At 41.9% G+C, this 14,499-nt stretch overlaps 1 protein-coding gene across 2 annotated transcripts in view; it reads left to right on the top strand.

The window, feature by feature from the left end:
- Positions 1 to 14,499, top strand: part of ABHD5 (abhydrolase domain containing 5, lysophosphatidic acid acyltransferase) — a 183,343-nt gene that overhangs the window by 56,405 nt on the left and 112,439 nt on the right. The window contains exon 2 of one of the 2 annotated variants that reach the window (XM_085630598.1): positions 9,103 to 9,221. Coding sequence is in view for 1 of the 2 variants with exons in the window: in XM_085630597.1 (XP_085486723.1) it covers positions 9,658 to 9,818 (161 nt within the window). In the remaining variant the exon portion in view is untranslated. Of the gene's footprint in view, positions 1 to 9,102; positions 9,222 to 9,541; positions 9,819 to 14,499 lie in introns of those variants that run through there. The other variant, XM_085630597.1, reaches the window with a different exon arrangement.

Here is a 14,499-nt window from a genome sequence, read left to right as displayed (position 1 = left end):
GTTCCCTACTCCCTCCATGGACATGGTCAGAGGGTTATGGTCATGGTAGGCGCTATGTAAAATATTGAAGGAAACAGGAGGCCAACTAATACAAGCAGATAAAAAAATGAAATTGATAATCGTGGCGGATAACCTATGTCAGGGGGATTTGAGGATTAGACCAGGCTAACAGCTGATCTAAGGTAAAAACGAAATAGTGCTTGTGTATGAAGTTAATTATCGCCTCCCCTTCCATGGTATGCTCCAGATGCAGGTGTAAAAAATTTGGGATCAACTGACAATTAAAATCCCCTGCCAGAATAAGATTCTCATGCCCGACGGCACAACTTAAGGCTATAAAATTAGAGGTCCGACCCTATTTGCAGTATAGAAATTAAATGCTACCATGGGGAGAGCTCTCCCAATGCTCAATGTTGACGCCCTGGAACTCATGGGAGTTCCACTTCATGATCTGCATGATGCCACAATACTCGAGAGCTACAAAGAAAATGAGCACCACCCCTCACTTTACCCACCCTAGAGTCCATCGCTGGGTAGGAGATGGTCTTGTACCCCTCCAGAACAAAATTCTTCTTCGCCTCTCATGTCTCTTGCAAGCAAATAATGTTAAAGAACTTAATAAACTGTAACCACCTTTCATCAGAAAACGTAGAGGACAAGTCTGCCACATTCCAAGAAATGAGTCTTAAGTCCTTCCTGGGTTTGTAGGTAAAGCACACGGTGGAAGATAAGGTGGAGAGTGGCAATTGTGGGGCCCCCGTGGATTGTAAGTTGCCCGGAGGTGCTCTAAAATTGAGGGAAGTGAAGGAGAATGGGTTGGTTTTAATAGGGATAAATCCCTGGCTTTCTCCGTGCTCTAAGGCTTTAAGGCCCAATCCAAATATAATTTTGTCATTCTGTTGATAGGTGGTAGTGCGTGGGGGATTGCGGATCCGCAGAAAAAGAAAAGTAGGCTTGCTTTCTCGAGCAGATAACTCTAGTCTCATTGCTGAATCACTTCTCTTGAAGAAAACACAGTTGTTTTATTGAAATTACTTGGAAGGCCCAGTTGTATAGATGTAGATCAGGGACCCCAAACCCTCCAACTTATGGGGGATACCTTCATTTAGCAAATAATATCCATGTGAGACCTCTGGTGCATATGAATTTGCTGACCATGGATTGATCTCTGTGAAGAGGTGGGCAGGGACGACTTGTGGGTAATTTTGGAGGGTATAGAGAAGCAGAGGCATAACATCATTTTAATAAGTGCTCCCCTTCCCATTATAAAGGTTGGTATGGAAGCTCTAGCTCCTGTTTAATGCGTTTAATCAGCAGAACAAAGTTCAAGGTTTTGATGCTTAATTGGGAGAACTAGGAAGTACAGTAGAATGTTCCATGCTATGTCTGAAGGCCCCTTATGTTTATTTGTATACTTCAAATTAGTGCACTGCATAGGACATCTTTACATATTTACATATCTATGGCATTACACATGTGCACACATATTGACCCTCTCCCTCCTACTCATAGTTCTGCCTTTCTGTCTCTCACAAGAACGAACCCTCCCTCTGGCAGATAGTCACTCATTCTAATATTGAATGGGTGTTGGGCAATATCACAAGCCTCTATAGCCAGCCGCACGGATACTCTAATTTGCATAGCATTGTAACCATTGCATACATACACATAGATGTTATAGGAGCTTCAAAGATAGACTGCTTCTACCACTTGTTGGGCTTCCACAGCCAAGCCACCTAAATTTCTTCTGCGCTATCACATACTCAACATTATGGACACCCACACCTACCCAGAATCCATCCCACCTGCACCCACGGTGTTGTCACAGTTGTGCAAAACTACACATGACCTCCGATGGGTTCCTCTGTAATGAAAAATGTAGCTAAAGAACACACGACCCACTGTTTATGTATACTTGTGTTCTTCATATGTGCAGACGTTTGCAGAAGGGTGTTCTTTTTGGTTCTTGGTTTCAGACCTGTGGAACATTTTGATCTCTGACTTTGAGAAGCACCACGGTTTTCTTCTAAGTTAATAAAGCATAAACACCTGTATTTTGCGCGTTTTTATAGACCCCGCTCAGGATTCTGTTTCGGCTTGTTGCAGCACAGTGAGACCAATTTTGAACTCACTACTAGCAAGCAAATCAACTCGTTCATGGATGTTAAATATGATCACAAAAATAAGTCACCCAAAGTCTCCCATTTTAGAAACCTTTCAGAAACTACAGAACTCCTAACGGCTGACACATATATGCAAAGCCACTGAAATTATGTGATTTTTGTGGCCTTGGCGTTTTCTGCATATTTACAGATTTTCCCCATAATCCATCATATTCTACAGATTTTAAAACATTTTTTTATATAGCTCATAAGGATCAAAAGTTACTAAAAAGTCAACAATACATATAGTCACGCAGTGGAGGCACTTCGCAAAGGTTGCCTGGCCACCAGTCTGTTGTGTACTGTCGTGTTTGTGTGTTAGACAGTGTTTATGTGTAAAAATGACAAAATAAAGAAGCAATGCTATCACAAAATGGGCTATATTCTGCTGCATAATTTGTCTTTTCTTGACACATAATTAAGTCAACCCTGCCGCGCAATTTGGTCCTCCCCCACTGCATAATTCCAGTGACCCGCATATAAAGGTTTCTGGGTGAAAATGTAGGAGCCAAACTGCCTACAGACAACTAGGGAAAGCAAACACCTACTTCAACCACCTCTTTATTTCTATCTTTGCCTCACTCTGCCCCCTTCCCACCTTCCATCTTTTCTGAAATGGGCAAGGTTGCAAGATCCAACTCTTTATTGTGCTGCCGCTTTAGGGATGCCCACTACTGGCAGACCACTCTCTTTCAACAGACAGCAGTCCAAACAAAGACGTGTTGTGAACAGCAAGCGATTTACATATCATGAAATAAGATAATAAACCACTAGATAGATTTCGTTATCTATTGCTGCCTTCACTTGTTTGGTTTCATCAGATTCTCCAAGCTATGCCACATGTCTTAGGCTCCAACATCGATTGGAATCAATCAGTCAACCAATCGGAGGTTTGTATAGTGCGACTGCTCACCCGTGAGGGTCTCAAAAGATTTCCTGAGGGAAATACTGAAAGTAAAGTCTAAATTTGGTATTTGTGAAATGCAAACTACTCGCCCCTAATGGTCTCATGGTGCTGGGAATAGTCGGGGAGATTAACTCCTTCGGTGCTCATGACGAGCTGGGCTCGTCACAACGGCTGCGCTCCGCCCACGCATGATTGATTCCCCGCCTGTGCGGTTGAATTAATGAGTGGGTGGAGTCCAGCTCGCCATGAGCACAGCTCCTCTGTGACTCATGACGAGCTAGGCTCGTCACGAGCACCGCGGCGCCGTGCTCACCCACCCCGCCCCCCTGCACCGTGGGGGAATCAGTAAGCCCTGCGCTCTGGAGTCAGCTGCCCTGGTCTCTGCGCCACACCTCTCCCACGTAAGAAACAAGTAACTCGTGTGCCCACTGATTACTTAAACCGATAAGTACGTTGAATGTGTGGCAAGCTACTAAAAGACTTAAGACCCTGTTTAGAGTCTGGTGGATGGAATACTCCCTCAAAGAGTGATGGATATCCCATCCGCAGTATTACTAGTGCCATTGGCTATAATGCGCTTGCAGTGCGGAGGACAGGTTATCTGCCATGTTTGTGACCTTTGAATCCTGGCAAGGCAGACTCAGTCTTTCATTCATTTCATGGTTGGTAAATTGAAATACCTTAAAATTGTGTAATCTGTTATATCATTCACATAAAACAACTGCTGTAGTTGACAAAGGCACTACAAATCTCTGCCTTTGAGCAGTTTTGTGATACAGCCCCTCTCCTGTTTGCTTCTATTTATGCAACGTCATTGGAAATTACCCCTCCGACGGATCCCTTTCTCAATCATCCAAGATTAAGATTTCTGCTTTATTTTTGAATTCTTCCACTCTTACCACTGAGCTGGGTAGTGTTATCTGTGATCCTTTGATGAAAGTTCAACATTTGAAGTGACAAAATCCAAACGTTTGAATAAAAACGTGAAACTAAAAGTTTAGAATTTACTGCATTCTATGTGTTTGGCAAATAGTTTGAAGTCCAATTTTTATTTTTTATATTTTTTACCTGGGGCAGACATTTTTTTTGTATGTTCTTACTTCTACAGTAAGGTATTCTAAACTAAAATCCCTACCTAAACCATCATACTAACCCATCAGCAGGGCTTTAAGTGGGGAAAAAAAACCTGGGGGGTGCTCTAAAAGGGGTGGGGCAAACCTCAAAGGGGTGTGGCCTATCTAAGTAGGGGCATGGTCTAAATAAAGATAACTAGTGTAGCCGTACCCCCTGCTCTGACAAGCCATCAGCTCTATAACTCCTCAGAGTGTCATCAGATTTGGAATTCCCTGCTCAGGCTCGCTCTCTCCCCTCCATATTACAGCAAGGCTATGTATGGATAACGCCATACACCCTCCCCAGTACCCCAAGACCGGTGTCGTCATCCCGGGAAATGCCCAGGCAGACCCCTCCCATATAGGGTGGCTTCACGTGAGGCTGAGTGTACTTAGAAGCTCTGCTCCCAGAAGGCAACTCGGCTTCACAGGGGTGAGTTTTAACAAAGCCACCACCCCATCAAAACATGCCACATAGTCCTCCTACAACGCAGCTCACCTGGCATGACGTCATGCCTTGACGCCACTACTCAGTAGTGAGCAAAATGAGCATACGCACATCGATGTGCATGCTCTCCCTGCAGTCCAAGGACAAAAATAAAATAACGGACTACCTCTGCGAGGCCCGAAAATATAGGCAGATAGGGACCCGTTTTGAGGCCCCCTGAAAATAACTGCCGGTGCTCAGACCCAGACAGACCCGTCCCACTTAAAGCCCCGAGTAGTGCCATCTACTACCATGTTACTCCGAACTCCTTATGTAATTTACTTCACTCTATTTTAAAGCACTCTGACACCTCTGGGTAAAGTACGCGTTTTATAAAAAAACAAAAATAAGAGGCGTCAAACTAGCAGTCGCAAATAGGATTGATGATGCTGTAAAAATTAACTTGCTTATACAAGTAATAAACGCACCAGCAGCCAGGCACGCAACGCCCACTGGTGTAAATGGCTTCACTCCCCCCACACCCCCCTCTCCCCCCGTCGTGTGTGTCAGCCCGGCTGAGACAGCTTCCCGGGCACACACAGCCGCACCCGAGTACTTAACGGGTCTTTAAAAGACCATTTAATTGCTAACGAGGCTTTGTTGTTTTTTCACCCCTTCTTAGAGCCCCTGCATCTCCACTCTGACTATCGCTGGAAGAATTGCCCTCCCCACCACCCCTCCCCCCCGAAATGTGGCTCTAGTTGCGCCTCTGCCAGCAGCTCGAGCAAGGTCCCAACTTCAACTGCTGAGGTGGGGAACATTTTCGTTCATACATTTGGATTCTCTATTCTAGAATGGTTACATAAAATGCAACATATCTGTCTTTAAGAACAATAATATAAAATGAGAATATATACTGAATGATACCCATAGGAAATAAAACAATAAATGCAAATATATTCATTTTAAGTGTGAAAATAATGCAACTAAAGCTACCTATTTCTTAATGCCCATTGGAAACAACACAGGACCACAAACATCCCTCACGCGTAATCGCTCAACCTTGATGGTATCTTCCTTTGATGTGCACTCCTTCACAGATCCACTCGTTCTGTCATTCAGACCTGCTTACCAGCCAAAGGTGCCTGCTGTTTTAAATCAGCATATTGTTCATCACCAGAAGATTCTTTCTGTACTAAGCTCGAGGCCAGACGCACTCCCCACTTTTTCTCAACTTCACCACATTACTCACGTTCCATCGCTTCCTATCTTCCAATACAGCTGTAAACCTTCCAGTTCTACTCACTGCAGTCCAAGCAAAAAAAGATAACGGACTACCTCTGCGAGGCCCGAAAATAGAGCCCGATAGAGACCCGTTTCGAGGCTCCCTGAAAATAACTGCCGTTGCTCAGATCCGGCCCACTTAAAGCCCTGCCCATCAGTTCTCCCATCAGGTTGCAGCCTGCCAGACAGCCCATCTTCTGGACATTCAGAAAGTTGACCTAGGAATGCATTCTGCCTGTTGATTGCCATTAGGTTTGTGGTTTGTAACTCACTTTCTCTTGCTTTCCATTTGCTGGCTTTATTGGTTTAAGGCTGTCCAGCTTGAGTTCGTACCTTCCCTTGCTCAAATGTTATTTACAATATCCCTCTTTAAATGAACTGTGTAATTATTTCAGAACATATCAGAATTAGAAATACAAATGAAGCACATTGTTTGTTATTTCTTAAGTGTGTTGGAACCATATACTTTAATATAATTAAAACAAATCATTACACTAGGTGATGCAATTTCCACGCATTTTCGTCTGTGCACTGTTTAGTTTTATTAGTAAAACTGTCTGTCTGTTCAAATTTAATGGACACTACAATTGAAAATGTGTTGTCTGTAATGGCAGTGTGCTACCACACCATGAATACTCCACTCTACGCCCCTCCACTTGAGTATGCACCACTCCACACCACACCACACCACTCCGCTTTACTCTGCACCACTCCACTTTACACCACTCCATGCCACTGTACTCTTCACCACTCCACTCTATGCCACTGCACTCTACGCCTCTCTACTCCAACCTGTACCAGTCTACTCTATGCCAGTGCACTCTTTGCCACTCTATACACCACTGCACTCTTCGCCACTACACTCTAGACCACTCCAGTTTAGGTCACACCAATCTAATCTGCACTACTCCACTCTACGCCACTCTGCAATACTGCATTCTATGCCACTGCACTTTATGGCAATACACTCTACGCCAATGCACTTTACTCTGTATCTCTATACCCCTGCACTCTACGCCAATCCACTGTACGCCACTCTAATCTACTCTGCACCCTTCACCAATTTACTCCACGCCATTACACTCTATGCCACTCTACGCAACTGCACTCTACCCTTCACCACTCCATTCTACGCCACTTCACTCTACTCTGAAATAATCTACTCAATGCCACTGCACTCTATGCCAATTTGCGCCATCCCACTCTATGCCACTGCACTCTACACCACTGTACTCTTAACTACTACACTCTACGCCAATGCACTCTACAGAACTGCACTCTGTCACTGTACACAAGGCCTCTGCACTCTACTCTGCATTATAGTACTCTACGCCACTGCTCTCTTCACCAGTCTTCTCCACTCTACACCACTGCACTCTGACACTCTACACTGCAACACTGCACTCTCTGCCATTGAACTCTAAACCACTCTACTCTACACTACTCCACTGTACGCCACTGCACTCTATACCACTCCACTCTGCTGCACTATACTCTACCATCATCACTCTATGCTACTCCTCTACTCTGCGTCACTCTATGCCACTGCACTCTACTCTGCACTCTACGCCACTTGACTCTACTCTGCATCACTCAACTCTACGCCACACCACGGCACTCTACACCACTGTACTCCACTCTGCACCACTTCACTCGGTGCCACTGTACACTCTTCACCACTGTACACTCTACTATCAACCACTCTATGCTACTGCATTGTACGCTTCTGAATTCAATGCCACTGCACTCAGTACCACTCCACTCAGTACCACTGCACTCAATGCCACTGCACTCAATGCCACTGCACCCAATGCCACTGCACTCTACGCTACTGCACTCTACACCACTATACTCTGCAACACTCTATGCACTCTACACCAGTCCAATCTACACTTTGACACTCCAGTGTATGCTACACTACGCGACTCGACTCTATGCCACTCCAATACACGACACTCTCTGCCACTCCATTCTAAAACACTCTACTCTACTCTTCGACATTCCACTCTACGACACTCCACGACACTCTCCTCTACGCTACTCACTATAAGCCAAGTTGGTGTACAACATGGTTAAAACACATTTTCAAAGCAAATAGCTCTTTCACAGGCGAGATAGCTTCGCTTTGCCAATGCAGGTTATCATATGGGCTAACCTACTTACTAGTTTTAATACTAACCTTATCTCCCACCCAAATCCACTCCCATCATCAACTTTCTCTACCCTAAGTGCTTTCATAACCCGAACCCTAACTCTTCTCTCTAACCCAATCTTCACTCTAACCCTAAAGCACTCCGTCACCTTACCCCTGACCATAACAGTATCCATAACCATAATCTTATCTCTACCCTGGCACCTTCTCTAACCCTATTCTTAACTGTAATGTACAACCTTACCTTCAATCTTACCCTGTCCTTTACCCTAAAACTGACCCTAACCCTTGTCTTGCACTTGCCTAGTTAAATACTTTTTACATTTTCACATTTTTTGGACTGCACTCATTTCTTTCTATTGCATTTTCGTTTTTAACTGCTCCCTTTGTACCTTTTGGATTTCTCACTTTTTATTTCCAATTTTTGACATAATACATGAATCACAAAAGTGTACACTACGTTATCCAGCTATATCCTAACTCTAGATCCACCTTACTGATAGACTTCTGAACGATTTGTGATCTGTGGCATTGTTTTTCTTTGCAAGCACAGTTAATAAATGTGGAGGCCTTGCTGAAGGATTTGTGAAATATGTCTGAGGTATCAAAGTAGAACATGTCAGTAGACTGTGCCTGTTCTAGTTTTATTAATATATTGCGCAATATATCTTTTTAATTGTATATTGGGTGCAATCAACTCCCTTTCCAGTTCAAGAAGATCTAATTCGATATTTCGGTTCATATCGAATTTCCACTTCTTGAACTAGAAAAAAAGTTAATTGTACACACTGCAGAATAAAAAAAGAGATAAGCTGCTCACAATAGAAAACACATTTATTGTCTGTTTCAGTAACGGAAATTGGAGTTTGCTATTGACACCGAGTGAATTTATCTACACAGGTAGGGGGGGGGGGTCACTGCCAACCAGGTACCAGCACCTGTGAATAACATAACACAGCCACGGTGTGTCAATTGCTTTATGCCTAATGGTGGTGACAACTAGTGAAATTCAACAACTGTAGGTCATACGTTATTAATAATCCTGTTCATATTTCTAGACCCTTCTACATATTGGGACCTGAGTGGTGAGGAGGACAAAGGCCTTTGGAGCGCGGTTTCTGAGACGTAAGGCTCCAAAGAGTTTCTAATGGGCAGGAGCCTTCTGAAGTTACGGCAGGTGAGGCGCATTCTGCTGGTTCGGAGTGTGAGGGCTGTACAGTGTGGCAGGTGTATACAGCATTTGGTAAGCGTGCTACCAGGTGGCTGCAGATTTGCATACCGTCAGTGGTCAAACAGATGTTGTGTACTTAACTTTTTGTGACTGAGGCATGATCATTGCGTGAAGTCCATTTTAATGTTATTTTTCTGGTCTTTAGTACCTCAGCTGTTATGGTGTAATTATTAACTTATCAATTCAGGCAACTTAAAAAAAAAAAGCTACATTTGCCTTTTATGGTTGATGGGTGGACTTTGTCACTGCAGCACGCCAGCGTGGTCAAGGTACTTATTGCACTCGCCTTCCGTCAACGCCCTGTGACTGCTTCTTTGCTATCGCTTGTCTGCTGCCCGGACGTGGGTTGTTTGGAGAAAGAGGATTTTAGTTTGGGTTCTAAATGTTTACTATGAGGTGTTTAGACAGCTTCTATTCTTTGAAAATGCGCTTAGCATTTACCTGTAACTTACGACTCGAGGAGCAGATTTGCAGCATCAGCCCGGCCTTCATGGATGAGATGTGGGCTAACATGAGGCGACTAAACGCATTGCTGAAAATAAGGTATTTGCAAAGTTTTACTTTACTTTAATTAAAATAAAACAAAGCTGCTAACCAATTGGCATAAAATAAGGTATTTGCAAAATTTCACTTCACTTTATTCAGAATATAGTGAGGCGACCAAGGTGATTGCTGAAAACAAGGCATTTGCTTGATTTCACTTTATTTTAATTCGAACTTTGAAAACCCCTTCAAAAGGTTTACTTTATAAAAAGTCAAATGGTGTATTGGAAGCGACCTAAAATTACGAATTTACCACCAATGTTTTTTTTGGTTAAATGTGTTGATGTTTTGTGTGTTAAAGACACTCCCAGAAAGTTAACTTACAAATTTGAACTGTATTGATAACCTTGTATGTATGATGCACAATAGAATGCTCTATGGCATATGTGTATTTTCTTCAGAAGATATTTTGTAGGAGAAATGTTATAAACCGCTTTATAAACAGCTTTGTCAGTAACTTACACTGAGTGACTGTTGTGAATTTGGGTTAAGTGGTTAGAAGTATTTGTTTTGAAGATGATGTAGGATAATTCTGTTTGAAATGATGCAGCATCAGGAGTTTATGAGCATTTCCAAAATGTGTGACATTTATCTATGTGAAGTCCAAGCCCTTTACTCAGGAACAAGGGTGCTTAAAATACCTTTTTTGTGCACATAGGACCCCCTACTTACTCATATACATTTTGTTCTTTTGTCTTACTTGCTTCTGGCGGGTGATAAATAATGCACCAGCTCTTTTTGTTTATCTTTCCTGTGCTTTCACCCCCCTCCCCTTTTCCAAATACATGGTATGCCCTGCAGTTCAATTCATATTTTAATGTGAGTCACAACAAGTTTATTTTCTAAATTCTTAATTTTAAAAAATGGGTCCCTGTTGGTTCCGATTTCTTGTTTTTTTGCTCCCTCGCCTTTTCCCTATTGTAGTATGTTTTTTGCTTTTTCTTTTTAGGCTGATGGTAGGCTATTCTTGTCAACCCTGGCAGTGGAACTGCGGCCTAGGTACTTCAGCTTTCGAAAACGCACTGTGTTCTAGTTTCTGAGGAAAGATGGTATCCGCTGTATGCTATGTGAAGATCAGGGTGATTGGGACCTCAGTATTAGCTTGCAGCACGCTTCTTTATCATTACAGATGTGTTCTGCCATGAGACAAAAAAAATGTAGTATAGGATTTGATAAAGAAACATTACTCTCCTATTTATTTTAATACAGCTGAGCATTTATAAATTATGAAAGATGTAGAAAATAAAATTTGAAATATTTCTTACATGCTTTTAGCTTTGGTCTTGTTTTGTGGAACTTGATTGGCATCAAAATACCTAAGCTGCTGTTGTTAACATTTTAATAAAGACAGTTTTTGTGCTGAGATCACAGATGAGTCCTCCATGTAACTATTGCAAAGATGCAACATTCGGCATCCATGTCAGTTTGCTCAAGTAATTGGTCTGGAAGATTGGCTTTAATCGTTTAACATTTGCATGGGTTCACCTTTAATTGAAGAAACACCTTTGCAGCCTTGCCCACAAATATAACTGTGTTTGACTCTCACATATACGTAACTGCACTGTAAGCTTTATCCTCGTGTACTACGTCTCTGTTCCCTCACTTTAACTAGATAATTAAGACAAATCACTTGAACATAAAATTATCTAAACAGGATCGCACGATTTGGTCAAATGAGGAGGTCTAGATGATTATTGAGTATTAACTCAGTTGAAACCTGTCTATTTACTCACACAGTAGTTCTCACCATAAAGAAATGTGTCATACGGCGATGCGCTGCTTTTCCTATTCCAATTTCCTTTCACCTCTTTCTTGCGGATTTAACTCCTGCTTTCCTGTTTCACAAGCTGCCAATTCGTGGATAACCCCGTTGCTGTGTGAATAGAGCAGTTGTCCTTTTACTTATGACTAAAACTGAAATTGTTTTAAACAATCACATGGGCTTTATACAATCCGAAACAACAGGTCGATTCTTATGACTATTTGGGAATAAGGCTTGATGTAAAATTGGCCTGGGCCAAGCAGAAAACCAAGAACGAAGCCACCCCATCTCAATAATCAAATGCTGTGCTGTGTTTCCGCTGCAAATTTGGCCGAAGATTGACAAAGCCAGCCTTACAGGCCTACAAAGCCAAAGCACAGGCAGCCAGCTTATATTGGGCTGAGCTTTGGGGATGCAGTTCGGCCCCGGGTCTTCTCAAAATTGAAAAACAATTCTTTTGTAGTTTGTTACAGGTTGCATGAAGAACATCAAAGCTGTTGCAGCGCTTAAAACTATCTTGTTCTGGAATCGAATATGGACTTAACTGAATCATGTAACGTATCTCAAGCCTGTTCGTGAACAAAACAGCAACTCACAAAATCTGCATTTGCTAAATCAAATGTGAAGGTCTTTAACCAGCATGGGATGCCACGAGTTTTGGTCTAGCCCAGAGACTGTGGCTCTCTCAAACGTCAAAGTAATCAAGGCAAAGTATTGGTCAAGGCAGTCCAAAAAACATCTGTTTACATTGAGCCAGGAAATTTACCCTACTCCTTGATTCGAGAGATACTTGGATCAACATTTTTCTGTAGCAAATATATAGCATTGTAAAATGTAGGTCAGGATGCCTCCTGGTAAAGACCTTTACAAGGAACTGGCCGAATACAAATTGCAACACTACCTGCAATTGAATGCAAGGTGGTGATGAAACACTTCTTCAAATAGTACTAAGCACTTTCTCTTTTTCAGCAAGCAGGCTATATCTTCGCCTACTTAAAAAAAAAATGTAATACAGGACACTGTAATGCTGCTATTAATGTATGCCTTCTAACTGACAGCAAACGTATTTTCAATCCAGTTGCCTCTTAAATGTACGCAGCCAGGAGAGCAACACAGCTGTTGCTTTATGAGCAAATTAACTTTTGTTCACAATTATAGGCGGCTATTTAAATATTCTGCTCCTTCAGATGAATCTAAAATTCATATCATTCAACTGTGATCCAATATCTGCGGAAATTGGTTCAAATTATGTAATCATGACCGTTTACTATGATAGTGCATGTGTTTTGTATAATATAGGGAATTATTAGTGCATATACAACAGAAGGACACAGATGAGGGAAAGAGAGCAATTTTATTAGTAGAAGGCTTCTATTATGATTTTTTAAATATCTTGTTTGGAATTGGTATTACCTGGTGATATAAAATTGAACAATACATTAACTGCTAAACACACTGCATTTTATGAGAATAGCAAGGTGATTCCAAATGCCATGGATGAGAGTGTAGCATATTTATGTCAAATTAAACCTGTAAAGTGATGTTTTAATCTTTTGAATTGTTATATCTTTTATATTTTATGGCTTATACTTGCAGGCCAAAATAATAACTTAATTTATTTCTATAATGACGTAATGGTATTGCTTAGTATCCGTGAGATCAAAAAAACAAATTATGTTTCATATTTTGTTGTTTCACATAGGTCCAGTGAGATGTGGTACGTGTGTCAACCTTAAGTAAACTGCCACCTTAACCCTGTGCACCATTCACTAACCCCATCCTTAAACTTCACTCGGAGACAAGGCTATCCTGCAAAGAAACTTTCTTAGACTTTGTGTCACTCACGTTTTTTTTACAGAATTGTTTCCGAAGACATGCACGCAATCATTTCTCCCTGTCTGCCCACGGTGTTTGGTGTTTTGGGACTCACCAACTCCTGATATCTACTCGTCCGGTAATCATCAATCCCAGAGCATAAATTATATCATTATATTTAGACACTTTGAGTTTGCCTCTTATATCCAATGAGGCTGGGTTTGAGGCATCAGGATGATGGTCTACCAAAGGACAGCAGAAAGTTCTATGTGACTTCGAAAAACTGAATTTTATAGCTCTAAATAGTATGGAAAATGCCTCCTCCTCGTTCCCACATCAAATACAGGGAGGCCTATTTTAGATATGGTGCCAACTGACAGTTGGTTCATTAATACCATGATATCAATCTTTGAACATTGGGGCTCGTCATACTAGTTGATCTCATACATATTGAGAATGTGTCTGATTCTCTTTTAGCAATAGTATTCCCCACAATTGTTGTCAATTGCGACCTTCACATCGGAAAACAATTTAACTTCATCTATTCTTTTGGCTAGCTCACCCAATTCCAAAACAACTTAGGGTGTCCCTTTCTTGTAATCCCTTATTTTGTGTGGACCCGTTTGGGAGCACCTCCCTTGTTAATTTATTCTTCTGTCCTACCATATTTTTTCAGGACACTAATTCTGGACTATAATCCGAACAGCCAAAATATAGGTAAAACTTCGGGTATGCGTACCATGGATGTGCAACACACAGTACGATGCTATCCGCATATAGTGAAATACTGTCCTCTTTGAACTTCCCAACAAATCACACAACCAAAAAAGTCAAGGGCTCCATGGTCTAAACAAAAAGGAGAGACAGAAGCCCTGTCTGGTTTCCTTGACTTTTTTTTAAATTTTAGGGACCAAACCTCATTTAACTCATGACGTGATTCTAATGACCAAACTATTTTCTGCAAGACCCCTAGTAAAAAAATTCACTGTCGAGTCAAAAGCTTTTTCATTGTCCAGCCGGTGACAACATTTAGAGGAAACAATAATTTGCATCTGACTGGTCGATGCCGTTCTAAAGGTGATGCAGGTTCAGCCTGGTGGACCA

Source organism: Triturus cristatus, chromosome 10 (assembly GCF_964204655.1).
Source record: "Triturus cristatus chromosome 10, aTriCri1.1, whole genome shotgun sequence".
Classification (NCBI taxonomy): Eukaryota; Metazoa; Chordata; class Amphibia; order Caudata; family Salamandridae; genus Triturus; species Triturus cristatus.
Note: the sequence above shows the minus strand (reverse complement) of the source record. Positions and strands in the feature narration are given on the sequence as shown.